General features: G+C 34.2%; 1 protein-coding gene across 1 annotated transcript; it reads left to right on the forward strand.

Moving 5' to 3' along the window:
* Positions 1-3524: 3524 nt before the first annotated feature.
* On the forward strand, positions 3525-13043 carry LOC107006452 (ABC transporter B family member 15-like). The gene is given in 8 exon segments (XM_027913814.1): positions 3525-3791; positions 3907-4139; positions 7454-7580; positions 7811-8245; positions 9285-9860; positions 10276-10434; positions 10436-11086; positions 11547-13043. Coding segments are annotated over 8 exon segments (3810 nt in total). The 3' UTR covers positions 12909-13043.
* The last annotated feature ends 2756 nt before the right edge of the window (positions 13044-15799 follow it).

Raw genomic sequence — 15799 nt, forward strand, 5'->3', positions numbered from 1 at the left:
AATACATATATTGGCTAAGCACCTGAACAACAAAGGCTATGTCAGGACTTGTAATTGTTAGATATAAGAGTCTTGCTACTAAACTCTAGTATTTCCCATAATCATCAAGAACCCGATCATCTGTATCATTCTTACTTCCCGTGTATCATCAAATATAGTAGAAATTAGCTTATGATTGGACTCTAAGGGAGTAGATGCAGGCTTACATCCTGCTAGTCTCAGTTCAGATACTAGTCCAAGTGCTTACTTCCTTTGATTCATAAGAATCTCATCTGCTGTCCTAGAAAATTCAATTCTAAGAAAGTATTTCAACTCTCCAAGATCCTTCATTTTGAACTTATGTTGCAAATTTTTTCTTGTTTGTTGTATGAGATGCAAACTACTTCCAGTAATGAGAATATCATCAACGTATACAAGAATGACAATAATGTCTATACCTATTTTCTGTGTAAGCAAAGAATAATCATTGTGAGATTGTACGATTCCCATATCAATCAATGCCTTGGTCAGTTTCAGATTCCACTGTCTTGGCGCTTGTTTTAGTCCATACAAGGACTTGTGGAGTTTGCAAACCATATGTTGTTTCTCCCCTTGGTTTGCAAAACCCTCAGGAACATGCATGTAGACTTCCTCATTAAGATCACCCTCAAAAAAAGCATTGTGCACATCCATTTGAAATAAAAACCAGCCATAAGAAGCAGTTAAAACCACCACAGATATGACAGTAACCATCTTTGCCACAGGAGAAAAGGTCTCAATGTAATCAAGACCTTCTTGTTGACTATACCCCTTAGCTACCAGTCGAGCCTTATACCTCTCAACCTCTCTAGATGCATGATATTTGACTTTGAAAACCCACTTACACCCCATAGGAACCTTATTAGCAGGAAGAGGAACAAGAGATCATGTTGCATTGGTCTCTAGTGCAGTAATTTTAGTTCTCATAGCCTCAATCCATTAAGGATCTTGACATGCCTCCAGATAAGTATTAGGTTCAATAATGAAAGAATAGCCTGCAAGAGAAGTTTTGTAAGGGGTGGACCACTTAGAATATGATATATACTGTGATATTGGATACAAGCAGGCAGATTTAGCACTAGGAGTGACATAGAGTCTAACCATACTGGAGGTTTGGAAATTCTAAAGGATTTCCTTGGTTGAACTGGAGGAGATGATTCTAGATATGTGAAATCACCAGGTGGGACTATAGAAGAGGAACTAGACTTGAATGATATAGAAGAAGATTGAGGAGATAATGAGATAGAGAAGGTTGTATCAGCAAAAAAAATATCAAGAAGAGGAGGAAATAAGGGAGCATATTCAGATTGAAGATCTCTGAAAGGAAAGACTGACTCTTTAAATACAGTGTCTCGACTCACAAAAAATGATTTCGAACTTAAGGAATATAACACATAGCCCCTTTTAGAAGAAGAGTAACCCATGTGAACAGCAGGAATAGCTCTAGGTGCAAATTTATCAAGAGACTTAGGATTTGTAGCATAACACAAGCTACCAAATACTCTAAAATGATGAACATATGGAGGATGACCAAATAACTTTTCAAATGAAGAGCATCCTTTTAACACAAAGAAGGTAATCTATTAAGAGTATAGATGGCAGTGGTCACACAAAAACAGGGATGGGCATAAACACCAGAAAATCAAAACACCGAAACGAATCGAATTTTTTCAGAATTTTGGTTTCGGTATTTCGGTTTTCGTTTCTGTATTCAGCTTACTTTTTTGTATTTTTCGTTATTTCGATTCGGTTTTCGGTACGTATTATTTTGGTTTTTGATATTTCGGTTTAAATCAAAATATTATACTATAATTTATATTATATTAATTAATAATCATTAATATTAAATAATCTTCTAAAAAAAAGAAAAAAGTATGTGAAACCCTATTCCTCTTCTTCCTCTTCCTCTTCCTCTTTCATCTTCCTCTTCTCCCTATTCCTCTTTCAGGCAGCAGCAGCAGCAGCCCGCCAGGCGCCAGCAGCAGCAGCCTGCAGCGACTTCGTCTTCAATCGGCGACTCATTTAAAACTGAAATAAAAAAACCGAACCGAAATAACAAAAACCGAACCGAACCAAAATATTTCAGTTTGGTATTTGGTTTACAATTTACAAGAATTGAAAATCGAAAGAAAAAAACCAAAACCGAACCGAAATATCGAATGGACATATGTTTTCTCTCAACCACTCCATTTTGTTAAGGAGTGTAAACACATGAGGTTTGATGTATAATGCCATTGACTTTGAACAACTCATCTACTTGACAGTTAACAAATTCAGTTCTATTGCTGCTTGATTGAAGTTTTGCAGTAGCATTAACAGTTGATCAGATCTCAGTTGCAATTGAAGTTTCAAATTACTGGTTTAGTCATGTCGATTGTTGGTGATGCAACTATTGAAGTTCAGCATCAAGTTTTGGTAGATCATAATCATCCTTTCTTCATTCATGCATCGGACACTCAAGGTTCTGTTCTAATCTCAATTCAGCTTCTAGGTTCTGAAAATTACTCTCTATGGAGTAAGTCTTTGAAACTAGTGTTAACTGGTAAAAACAAGTTAAGTTTTCTGTTAGGAACATGTAGAAAGGATATGTATCCAGCTTCTCTGCATCCTGTGTGGGACAGATGTAATGCCATTGTTCTAGGGTGGATTATGAACACTGTTTCTAAGAGCCTAGTGAGTACTGTCATCTATGGATCTGATGCTCATACAGTGTGGGAGGATCTTCGTGAAAGGTTCGATAAGGTCAATGCTTCGAGAGCTTTCTATCTTCATAAAGAAATAGTTACCTTGTCTCAAGGAACTGCTTCTGTGTCTAATTACTTTTCGAGACTTAGAGAGCTATGGGATGAAGTTGAAACTCTAATTCCCCATCCCTCATGTGCTTGTCCTGAGTCGAAACAATATACTGAGCATTTCCAGTTTCAGAAACTATGGCAATTTCTTATGGGCTTAAATGAGTCCTATGTGCATTCTAAAAGTCAGGTGTTGATGCAAGTTCCTATTCCTACTGTTAATCAGGCCTATGCCATGATAATAAATGTTGAAAGGCAAAGAATGAATGGTAATTCTATCAGAGACAGCTCTTATGAGTATCGAATGTCTTTTGGCACCTCTTCTAATGCTGGGGATACTATAACAATGGTAATGCTTCAGGATCAGGTGGAGGTCCTTCTGGTGGTAGTTACAGGAACAGGAACAACTATGTTGATGGGAGAAACATTTATAGTGATGGAAGAAACAGTAATCCTACATCTGGTAGACCTCCAATCTACTGTGAACTTTGTCATTATAAGGGACACACTAAGGATGCTTGTGGCAAGCTTCATGGTTATCCTAAGAAGAAATGAGACACATCTCATTCTAATGCAAATGCTACTACAGCTGCTAGTCATAATGACTCCTCTGTAAGCTCTAATGCTAGATCATATAGTTCCTCTACTAACACTCCAGCAGGTACACAGGGCATGTCAATGTTTACACATGAGTAGTATAATCAGATTCTGCAAATGTTGAGCAAAGGAAAGGAAGTTGATTATTCAGTTAATGTTGCTACAACCAGTACTTCAGGTATTCATATAGCTCTTATGACTGATGTGGTAAATGCTAATTGGATCATTGACACTGGTGCATCAAATCACATGGTCCACAATCTAAGTTTGATAAGTCAGTCTACAGATCTTGGTGATAAAAGACAAATGAATGTAAACTTACCTACTGGTGATCAAGTTCCTATTACTCATGTTGGTGAATCTATACTACTTAAGGATAAAACGGTGAAGGATGTGTTGTTTATACCATAGTTTAAGTACAATCTTCTATCTGTCTCACAACTAACAAAGCAACTAGGTTGTGCTGTGGTATTTTTTTCCTGATTTTTGTATCTTTCAGGATTTCTTCAATGGGAGGGTCCTGGGGATTGGTAGAGAAGATCAAGTCCTTTATCTGTTCAACACTGAGTTTTCAGCTTCTACACATCCTGCATGTGAACAAAGCTCTCATAGAAGTTGTGCAGTTGGAACCTTAGTGGATGATATGTCAAGATACACCTGGATTTTCTTAATGCACACTAAATCAGATACTATTACTGCTTTGCAACATTTTCTGTGCATGGTGAATACACGGTTTGATGTAGCAGTCAAGTGTTGAGAAACTCCATTAATAGGAGTTAAGAAAGATTAGAGAGAGTTTGAGGGAATGTCTAATATAATGCAATGTAAAATAGTTTATATAGAGTAGTAAATATGTTGTTTAGGAAAATATTTTATTTTATAATAGACATTTATTATTGTTATCGATCAAATAACTAATATTTTTTTGATTTTTTGAAACCGTGCTAAATATTATATCATGGGAGTGCTTATCAATTTAAATATATTCATTAATTTATGAAAGTAAAAGACGTATATTAAATTAATAAGAATAAAAAAAATTATAATGGTAAATCATGTAATTAACATTAATTAAATAAGAAAATAATTTTTATGAGTTGTTGTGATGTAGTTGAATTAAGATAGAAATCTTATGTTTGATTCCGAATGGTGTTAAGAGTGTGTTACACATCTGATTCATTTAAATATATTCAGATCCATTAAAAGACTTGTAACAAAATAAAATAAACGAACTTAATGAACTAGATCTGAATAATTAAGATTAAATAATTAAAAACAAACACATTTAATGAGTGAATTTGAATTATTAAAATTTAGACCCCTACTAAGTGCAAACAAATGAGACCTTAATTTAGTTCACCAAAGTTAGCAAATTTAATAAGTATTAGCAAATTGTATACCGTTTTCATAGTAAACCGATTGGTTTAATAAGATTATTTTTTTCATACAAGTTTTAATATCAATTGCATACGCACACTTTAGTGACATGTCATGAAAATTAACGTTAATCTAATATCAAAATTGACATCAAATAAAAACTACATGCATTAAGGTACCAAAAAATGTTGTTATTTAATGTATATAATTGGTATATAAATTAATTTCAATAATCTTGTTATTTAATGTGTAAAAGTGGTATATAAATTGATTTCAATAATATTAGTTTAAAGTTAAGTATAAAATTAAGTTACACTCATTTTTGTATACAATAAATGATATTTCTTTTTGAATTTATTGCGTGAAATAATATGTTACAAGGTATACTCATTCCATTCAATAGGAAGATTATACACAAAACTGGTAAAATTAATTTATTATAGAGATTTAGTTTTATATTTTAGATTTATAAAATTCGTATACATCAAAAAATGCTAATTGTAAATGACGCAGTATTATCAAACCGAAATTATTCATCTAAATAAAATTACAAAAAGATCCATATTCCAAAAAAAAAAAAAGATTCTAGAAATAAAAATGCTTAATTTCAATTTATTTTTTGAAAAAAGTAATTTTCAAATAAAAAAAACTAAAATAATCATATCAACAAAAATAATTTTCAAAGCAGTAAAAATTACACGTAGTCACATAGAATCTGAATAAACACTATATAACCTGACATTTACTTATACTAAAGACATAATATTACATTGCGAAAGCTATTGTGTTGTCTTAAAAGGAACAAATAGAGTCCTAAAACCCTATCCTAGTCATAATAAACCAAATATATAAAAAAAAATCACTAAAACCCTTTTCTACTCATAATAAACCAAATATCAGAAAAAATTAAAAAATCACGATAAAACTCTAACACTAAGAAAAGATGAAGATTGATAACAACCAAAATACTAACTAACTAATTGAGAGAAAATTAGGATTCCTACATTTACAAAACACTATAATTAAGGAAAATATATTGTTAATTAGTTGATTAAATTTATCTTAACCTATTTTTCATTTTCTTAAATTAATTTATTATTTGTTTAGATATTGTCAAAAAAAAAACCTAATGTTATATATTGAAAACTACAAAGTCTTGTTCAAACTAATAATATTCACTCTTAAATATAGACATTAGTGTTTAATATCATATACAATAACACATTAGGGTAAGTGAAAAATGATTTTCATGAATGTCGATGGAATTGATATCTTGTTGATCACTCTAGGTTTTCTTGGAGCAATTGGCAATGGTTTTTGCTTTTCGATCACGATAATAGTCACCATCAAACTCATGAACATTATTGGTGGTGCAGACACTTCAAATGACCTTAATTTTATGCACAATATTAACGAGGTAAGTAAACAGTAAGACTTGAACGCACATCTATAGAGTTTTTGACCAAAATGAGCTATTTTTAAAACCAATTCACCAAAATAATACATTTTTAATTTTTTTCACAAAACTAGTATAAACGTACTTCATGGTAACGTTTTAGGATATTTTCATTATAAAAATTCAACGGACAAAAAGTTAACGGGTTGGCAACGTTAAACGCATAAACGTAACTGTGAGTAACGTTTTAGGTGTAAAACGTTACTCAAGAGTACGTTTTTGGAGAATCCAATCACGGGCCACTGACTCCAATCCTGCAAAGGCAGAGTCAAATCATTCAACTGTAAAACGTTACTATGCGTAACGTTTTACACTAAAATGTTACTTTGACTCCCGTTTCTTAGATTTGATTGATTGATAGTTGAAGGAATGGGGACGGAGGATAAAATTATTATTATTATTATTAAAACAAAATAATAATAATAATAATAATAATAATAATAATAATAATAATAATAATAATTTTAAAAGCTGGCGTTTTATGTTTTCCAAATTAATATTATTATTATTATTATTATTATTATTATTTTGTTTTAATAATAATAATAATAATTTTATCCGTCCCCATTCCTTCAACTATCAATCAATCAAATCTAAGAAACGGGAGTCAAAGTAACATTTTAGGTGTAAAACGTTACTCATAGTAACGTTTTACAGTTGAATGATTTGACTCCGCCTTTGCAGGATTGGTGTCAATGGCCCGTGATTGGATTCTCCAAAAACGTACTCTTGAGTAACGTTTTACACCTAAAACGTTACTCACAGTTACGTTTATGCGTTTAACGTCGCCAACCCGTTAACTTTTTGTCCGTTAAATTTTTATAATTAAAATATCCTAAAACGTTACCATGAAGTACGTTTATACTAGTTTTGTGAAAAAAAATTAAAAACGTATTATTTTGATGAATTGGTTTTAAAAATAGCTCATTTTGGTCAAAAACTCCACATCTATAACGTTATGGGAGTGATTAATAATCATAGTTTTGGTTATTTGCAGAATGTTATGTTGTTGATATACATTGTTTGTGCAAAATGGATCGCGTGTTTTTTAGGTTTGTCTAATCAGCTCTTTCCAGTATAAATAAATTCGATGTTAATTATTTTAATTTATACGTACGTAAGGGTTTTTATTTTTTTTTAAAAAAAATTTGTGTTATATTATGATCAATTTATGATTATTAGTATTTTGTTTAGAGGGTTTTTGTTGGACAAGAACAGCAAAGAGAAAAGCTTCAAGGCTAAGGATTAGATACTTGAAATCAGTTTTAAGACAAGATGTTGCCTTCAAGGCAAGTGTTTCTGATGACTGTCTAGTAATTCAAGATTTCATTGGTGAAAAGGTAAGCACTTTTTTGCTTTTAACTATTATTTCGAATCCAGATGTCACGTGTCTTTATTTAATTTTCACTTTGTTATATTATCGAAGGTTGTGTATTAGAATCATAACATTCGATAATTTCTATAAATCTTGCTAATTTTTCATACTAATGACATTCAACTGAACCCCTTGCGTCCACCTAACTTTTGCTACAAAATTCTCATATTGAATTGTGACTATATTGGAAAATAGGTACCACTTTTATTGAGGGACATATCAACTTTTATTGGTGCATACGTGGTAGGATTCTTGATGATTTGGAGGCTGGTATTAGTAATATCTTCAATATTATTATTGTTGTTAATACCAAATATCATTTATCAACGGGCTCTTGAGAGAATATCAAGACAAGTGAAGGATGAATCTGATAAAGCTGGAAACATTTTGAAACAAGTGATTTCTTCTATTAGAACAGTGTATTCTTTTGTTGGAGAAAGAAAAAGTATAGAAGATTATTGTGTTGCACTTGAAGGATGTGTTGAATTGGGAGTAAAGCAAAGTTTAGTTAAAGGATTGTTCTTTGGAAGTTATAGCTTTGTCACTGGCTTTGCAATTAGAGCTCTCTTGTCTTATTATGGTAGCATATTGGTTATGTACAATGGAGTTCATGGTGGCAATGTCTATATGGTCACCTTTGCAATTTTTTGGGGTGGAAGGTTACTATCTCTACCCTTTCTTTTTTATATTTTATCAATATTATTGCATGACATGTGAGGGCAGATTAGTAATTATACCTTTTATTATAGGTATAATACATAAATATGTCTTTTAACTTGATTTCAAATCATATTTATGTCATTCAACTTTGGGGTGCACTAGTAAATACTTGTATAAAGTTGAACAAATCGACACACATGTCCTACATGTCATTTTTTATCCTACGTGGTGTCCTACGTGTATTGTGTCACGTAGGGCTCATGTATCTACTTGTTCAAGTTTATACACTTTTAATTGTGTACTTGTGCATACCCAAAGTTAAAGGACATAAATGTGAAATGAGGTTAAGTTAAAGTGCACATTTATGTATTATGCCTTTATTATAATTAGAATTTATTGCTTAATAACTCATAGATGATTGAATCTTTGTATAGTCCATCAATAAATGAGATTAGCATGAGATTTTTGATGTTTAACTAGGAAATGTTATCAGTCAGTAATTTCTTATTTTCTTGTAATGATTTTTACTGAAATTTCTTTATACTTCCACCGTTCAACTTTATTTGAGTTAGTTTAATCTGAACCGAAATTTGAGAAAGAAAAAGGGATTTTTGAAACTAAAAACTAACCACCATATATTTTGAGACGGAAAGAATAGTTTACTTGTATGACATATATTATACTCTATTAAAACACACTAATAGAGTAAAAAAGGCATAATAAATATATGTGTCTTTTAATTTAGTTTTAATATTTTATATTTATGCCCTCTAATTTTGAGTGTGCATAAGTACTAGACATTTAAATTTGTATAAAGTTGAACAAATAAACATACACGTTGTACGCGACATCCTACATGACAATATTCATCCTACTTACTGTCCTATGCGTATTATATCACGTAGGACTCATGTATCTGCTTGTTCAACTTTTGTACAAGTTTCAGTTTACTTGTGCACACCACCCAAAATTGAAGGACATAAATGTAAAATGATGTCAAGTTAAAAAGACGTCATATGTTACACTTGCATGTTTTTTTTTTCCTCCAAACAGAAGTTTGGCTTCTGGTTTCTTAAAGATGAAGGAATTTGCAAAAGCAGTAGCAGCTAATAAACGTGTGATGGAAGTAATAAAAATGGTACCAAAGATTGATTCAGAAAACATGGAAGGACAAGCATTGGATAACATGACAGGGGAAATAGAATTCAAACACATTAAATTCGCGTACCCCTCAGGGAGCAAAAGCATAGGACTAATAGATTTTAGCCTAAAAATCCCGAGAGGGAAAACAGTGGCGTTAGTAGGAGGAAGTGGATCCGCTGTAATAGCATTGCTGCAGAGATTTTATGCTCCGCTATCTGGAGAGATTCTTCTCGATGGAGTCGTCATTAATAAGCTGCAGCCCAAGTGGCTGAGGTATCAGATGAGTCTGGTGAGCAAAGAGCCTGCACTTTTTGCAACCACAATTAAAGAAAATATACTTTTTGGCAAAGAGGATGCATCTATGGAACAAGTTATTGAGGCTGCAAAAGCATCTAATGCTCATGATTTCATATGTAAATTGCCTCAGGGTTACAACACCAAGGTATGTTCGTAAAATGTCTCTTATATATTCTCAAAGTATATAGTGTGTTCGGTAGAAAATGTTTTTCATGGAACATGCTCTTTAACCTGGCTTCAGCTGTTATCTATGCCCTATAACTTTGAATATACGCAAGTAGACACATGCATCCTCAATGACGTGTATCTCATACGAATTGTCATGTAGGATGCGTGTGCCCACTTGTGTACACACTCAAAGTTGGAAGGCATAGATGTCAGATGACTAAAGTTAAATTACACGTTTATGTAAATACTTTTGAATATGCTGCAATTTATATTCCATCATTCCTAGGACATCACTAAGTTATTACTTATATGCGCTATCGTGTAAAACAAAAATATTTATACGATCAGGTCACTTTTGAAAAAAATAATAGTTTGGAAGAACATACATGCAGGTGGGGGAGAAAGGTATACAAATGTCTGAGGGACAGAAACAGAGAATAGCCATAGCAAGAGCCATCATCAGGTCACCAAAAATACTCCTCCTAGATGAAGCAACCAGTGCACTTGACACTGCATCAGAAAGAGTGGTGCAAGAAGCTCTAGACAATGCCCTCCACTGGCCGCACCACAATCATCGTAGCAAGCCGCCTTTCCACTACTCGTAACGCTGACTTTATCGCCTTTATCCAAAATGGACAGGTCAAGGAAATTGGATCACACGATGAGCTTATTAAAAATCAGCAAAACGGACTATACGCTTCCTTAGTCCGTCTACAACAAAATGAAAAGCCTACTGGATCAACTATTGCCTCTTCACGACAATCTTCTTCAATTGCAAATCGCGGTGATACTTCAGTTCCGAGTACTTCAGGGCAAGGATCATTTAAAAGGCTTTTGGCTATGAATTTGCCGGAATGGAAGCAAGCAACTTTAGGATGTATCGGAGCAATCTTAGTAGGTGGAGTTGTACCAGTATATGCTTTTCTGATGGGGGCATTGATATCAGTGTCTTACTCGACTAGTCGTGACGAGATTAAGAGAAAGACTAAGATGTATACTCTGGCTTTCCTGGGGATGGCATTTATTACCCTTCTTCTCAATGTACTTCAGCATTATAACTTTGCGGTAATGGGAGAGCGATTGATTAAAAGGGTCAGAGAGAGGATGTTATCCAAGATGCTTACTTTCGAAGTTGGATGGTATGAGAAGGAACAGAATTCCACTGCTGCAATATGCTCTAGACTTACCGATGATGCCAGTGTGGTACGATGTCTACTCTTCCATATTCATTTTATATGACGGTCTTTGACTAATCATATACTGTTTCCGAATAATACACATTTAGCTCGAACGTGTGGTCTTAGATCATTTCATGACATTTCTGTGACTCTAACATCATTTCATTGACTACAGATGAAAAAACAAAAGCAAAAAGAGTCTGATATACTCCTCAACTTTGCGATTTAGAACTGATATATCCCTCGTTCTAAAAGGGGCTCACATATACCCTTATTGTAATACAAATAGGTATATGTGAGCAACTTTTATAACAATGGGTGTATCATCTCTAAATGACGAAGTTAAGGGTTATATCAGGCCCATTTTCAGAACAAAAATTGAAGTTGATAGAGTTACCAACTATATAAAAGGGTCGTTCTTTTTTATCAGACTAAAAAGGAAATAACGTGATATAGCGTGAAATAAGTAATGACAACATGTGCAGGTGAGGTCTTTGGTTGGGGACAGGATATCATTATTCATTCAAACAACTGCGGGGATGACCATAGCTTGCACAGTTGGCCTAGTTATTGCGTGGAGAATGGGATTGGTTATGATCGCGATTCAAGCTGTCATCATTTTGTGCATCGATTGCAGGAAGGTTTTATTGGAAAAATCCATCAAGTCTCAAGAAGAAAGCAGCAAATTAGCAGCTGAAGCAGTTACTAATCTACAAACTATAACAGCCTTCAACTCCCAAAGCCGAATTCTTCAAATGCTAAAAGAAGCCCAAGAAGGCCCTCTACGCGAAAATATACGACAGTCATGGTTGTGGGGAATTGTTTTTGGCACTACCATCAGTATCCAGTCATGTACATGGGCTCTCTTTTTCTGGTTTGGTGGATATTTCATGGTAGAAGGCTATATTGGAGCTCAAGCCCTATTCCAAATCTTGGTGCTTTTACTTTGCAATTTGGGTGTCATCGCAGAGTTAGGAACAATGACTAAAGATCTCGCCACAGGTACGAATGCTGTCAGCTCAGTCTTTGCAACATTGGATCGATATTCCTTAATCGAGCCAGAGGATTCAGATGGTTACAAGCCAAAGAAAATAACAGGCCATATCGAGATGTGTGAGGTGGATTTCGCGTACCCTACCAGGCCTAATGTGATCATCTTCAAGGGGTTCTCAATAACAATTGATGCAGGAAAATCAACAGCATTGGTAGGACAAAGTGGTTCGGGAAAGTCCACGATAATTGGTCTAATAGAAAGATTCTACGATCCTTTAAGTGGTGTAGTAAAAATAGACGGACGTGACATAAGATCATACCACTTGAAGTCATTGAGGAAACACATAGCACTTGTAAGCCAAGAACCAACATTGTTTCGCGGAACCATAAGGGAAAACATAGCGTATGGAGTGCTAGCATCAGAAGAAGTGGATGAATCGGAGATAATTGAAGCCGCAAAGGCAGCAAATGTCCATAGTTTCATCTCAGCATTAAAAGACGGATATGATACATGGTGTGGGGACAAGGGACTGCAGTTAACAGGAGGCCAAAAACAGAGAATCGCGATAGCTCGTGCAATATTAAAAAATCCAAGGGTGTTGCTATTAGACGAGGCAACGAGTGGATTGGACGATCAATTGGAGAAATTAGTACAAGAGGCAGTTGAACGAGTGATGGTTGGGCGGACAAGCGTGGTTGTAGCACATAGGTTAAGTAATATACAAAATTGTGATACAGTTGTTGTGTTAGACAAAGGCAAAGTTGTGGAGAAGGGGACTCACTCTTCTTTGTTAGCTAAAAGGCCTTGTGGAGTTTACTACTCTCTGGTTAGTTCAGCAAATCATCATCCTTAATTACACTACTAGAAACGAAGGTTTTTCCACTATGAATTAGTCGGAAATTTGTACTTTAGAACATGATTTTCACTCATTTCCGTTGAATTGATTTTTGTCAATTTTGTTAGATAAGGCTAAATCTTGTTTGATGAATATATAACTATTATGGTGTTTTGGCCTAATTTTAGGGTCATATATTTGTGGAGATTTCCAATATATTAAGGGTAGGTAGAAATGAGGAAAAGGGATTCTATGTTCTTCAGTGAAATCGTTTTTAAATTCTACGGAAAATGGAGAAAATTGGGTAAAATTAGAGGTAAGTTTATTAGTTTACGTGACATGAGTGGAACTTTATTGGCTTATGTGGCATGCCATGTGACATCTACATGGAATCTAAGTGACATTTAACCGATTCTGCTAATGAGAACGACATTTTTGACCCTATAGTTTGACGGTAAGGATATATTTGAGCCGAAATATACTTCAAGGGTATATTTGAGCTATTTCTGATAGTTCAAAGGTATTTTTGACCCTTTTACGTTAATTAAATAATGGAAAAATATATAATTATTTAAAATTATAAATATAAAGTGAGGCACGCTACCACTACCGTTGGGTGTTGGCCATGTGACATCATGTTGGCTTCCCAAAAGAATATTTCTTTCGGGCCAAATACATAAGCAGATCCTTAAACTTGTTGGGTTTTTTCCCTCAGGTACCTCAACTACTTCATTTTTCTATTGAATCATTGAATCCCCATATTTTATTTCGTTTAAACAAACACCGTTGTCTGATGTGGAACCAGATTTATGAGGGGCATTGATAGAGGATACATATGTTGTTCCACAACTCATTAGTACAATTGATAGTGAAAACATTCAAGAATAATTGTGTTTTACTTAAGTCATTTGAACACATTAGAAAACAAATGAGACTAACACGGTTTGTCTTCATTCCTTCATCATAATTATTATAATTCGAACAAAATTGAAGGCATTTACAATAGAAAAGCCGATTAAAATCAACCAACAGTGTTTTAAAGGAACAAATTATGGGTGGTTCAATGATTCAATAGAAAAATGACGTAGTTGAGGTACCCGAGGGAAAAAATCCAACAAGTTTAGGGATCTATTTATGTACTTGGCCTTTCTTTCTTATACGTTCTAATTCAATATATTTAAACAATAGAGATGAATCTAAATTTTCTAACTTTAACAAATACAATGATCGTGATGTTATTGTAACAGCAGATAATACAGTTCATCAAGTGGAGAAGGAAGGCACAGTCGTCATTAATGAGAAGAACGAAGACTCTATCACTCTCAATAGTGTGTTCCATGTTCCAGGGATGAGGAAAAATCTATTTTCTGTTGCAAATGCCGTAGATGCAGGAAGTTATCTCCTATTTGGACCACATGATGTGAAGTTCCTTCGAAATATCTAAGAACTCAAGGCAGATGTCATTCATACCGGTAAGAGAGTTAATGATCTATATGTTTTATCTGCCTCTAATTCATCTATTGAGAATATGAGTAGCAATGATACTGCATATCTATGGCATGCTAGACTTGGGCATCTTAACATGGAAAAAATTAAAAGCCATGGTAAAATTGAATCTAGTAAAAGGATTGTCTAACTTAAGAAATTTTTGTGGAGGAGAGATTTGTGAAGGATGTCAATACGGAAAGGCACATCGTCTTCTGTTTGATATATTCGTGTCAAGATCCATTGCTCCACTAGAGCTAATTCATAGTGATTGATGGGGTCAACAAGAACTCCTTCGTTCTCCGGTTGTTCTTATATGCTAATTTTTATTAATGACTTTACAAGGTTCACATGGGTTTATTTTGTGAAGCACAAGTCAGAAGTTCTTAACAAGTTTATGGAATTCAAGGAAACTGTTGAAGGCGAGCTTGGCTCAAAAATAAGGAGGTTGCGAACAAATAATGGTGGTGAATACACTTCTGAAGAATTTCTCTCTTTTTATCGTCAATATGGCATTAAAAGAGAACTTAGTTGTGCTGATACGCCACAACAAAATGGAGTGGCAGAAAGAAAGATCCGACACCTAACAGAGACATACAAAAGCTGACTTCATGCCAAAAGTTTACCTAGAGCCATGTGGGATGAAGGTATGAAATGTGCAGCTTATATAATCAACAAGATGCCACTTTCTCCAAACAACATGAAGTCTCCCTATGAATTAATGTTTGGAGAGAAGCCTAATATCAAAAACCTAAGAGTGTTTGGATATGTCTGCTATGTTCATATCCCTGATTCTCAATGGAGCAAGTTGGATCCCAAGGCAAGAAAATGCATCTTTGTTGGATACGATGAAAGGAAAAAGGGTTGGAAGTGCATAAATCCAAAAACTCATCGTTTTGTTGTTTCAAGGGATGTCGTATTTGATGAAACATCCTTGTATTATGGAGTTACATCAAAAGAAGAGGGTTCTAAAATATTGAACCCTGGAGTTTCAAACTTGCCCATCACAAGTGATTCTCCAGATAATACCATTGTTGAGGAGCTAAGCGAAAGGAGGAGACCAGAAACTCAACAATGTGAAACTCAACCAGAAGATGATGTATTGGTTTCACAAAGACCAAACAGAACCATTGTTAAGCCAGCTCGCTACAGAGATGAAAACTTTGTTAGTACGTATTCTTGTTTCTTTGCAGGGCCAATTGATGATGAAGAACCTTCATCTTTTGAAGAAGCTAAAGGAGCCAAAGATTGGAAGCTTGCCATGGATGATGAAGTGGAGGCTTTAATGAAAAATCAAACTTGGAGCCTTGTGCCAAAGCCAATAGATGTACAACCCGTTTCTTGCAAATGGTTTTACAAAATCAAAAGAAGAGCAGATGGAAGCATAGACAGATATAAAGCTAGATTTGTCGCTCAAGGTTTTT

This window comes from Solanum pennellii, chromosome 12 (assembly GCF_001406875.1).
Source record: "Solanum pennellii chromosome 12, SPENNV200".
NCBI lineage: Eukaryota > Viridiplantae > Streptophyta > Magnoliopsida > Solanales > Solanaceae > Solanum > Solanum pennellii.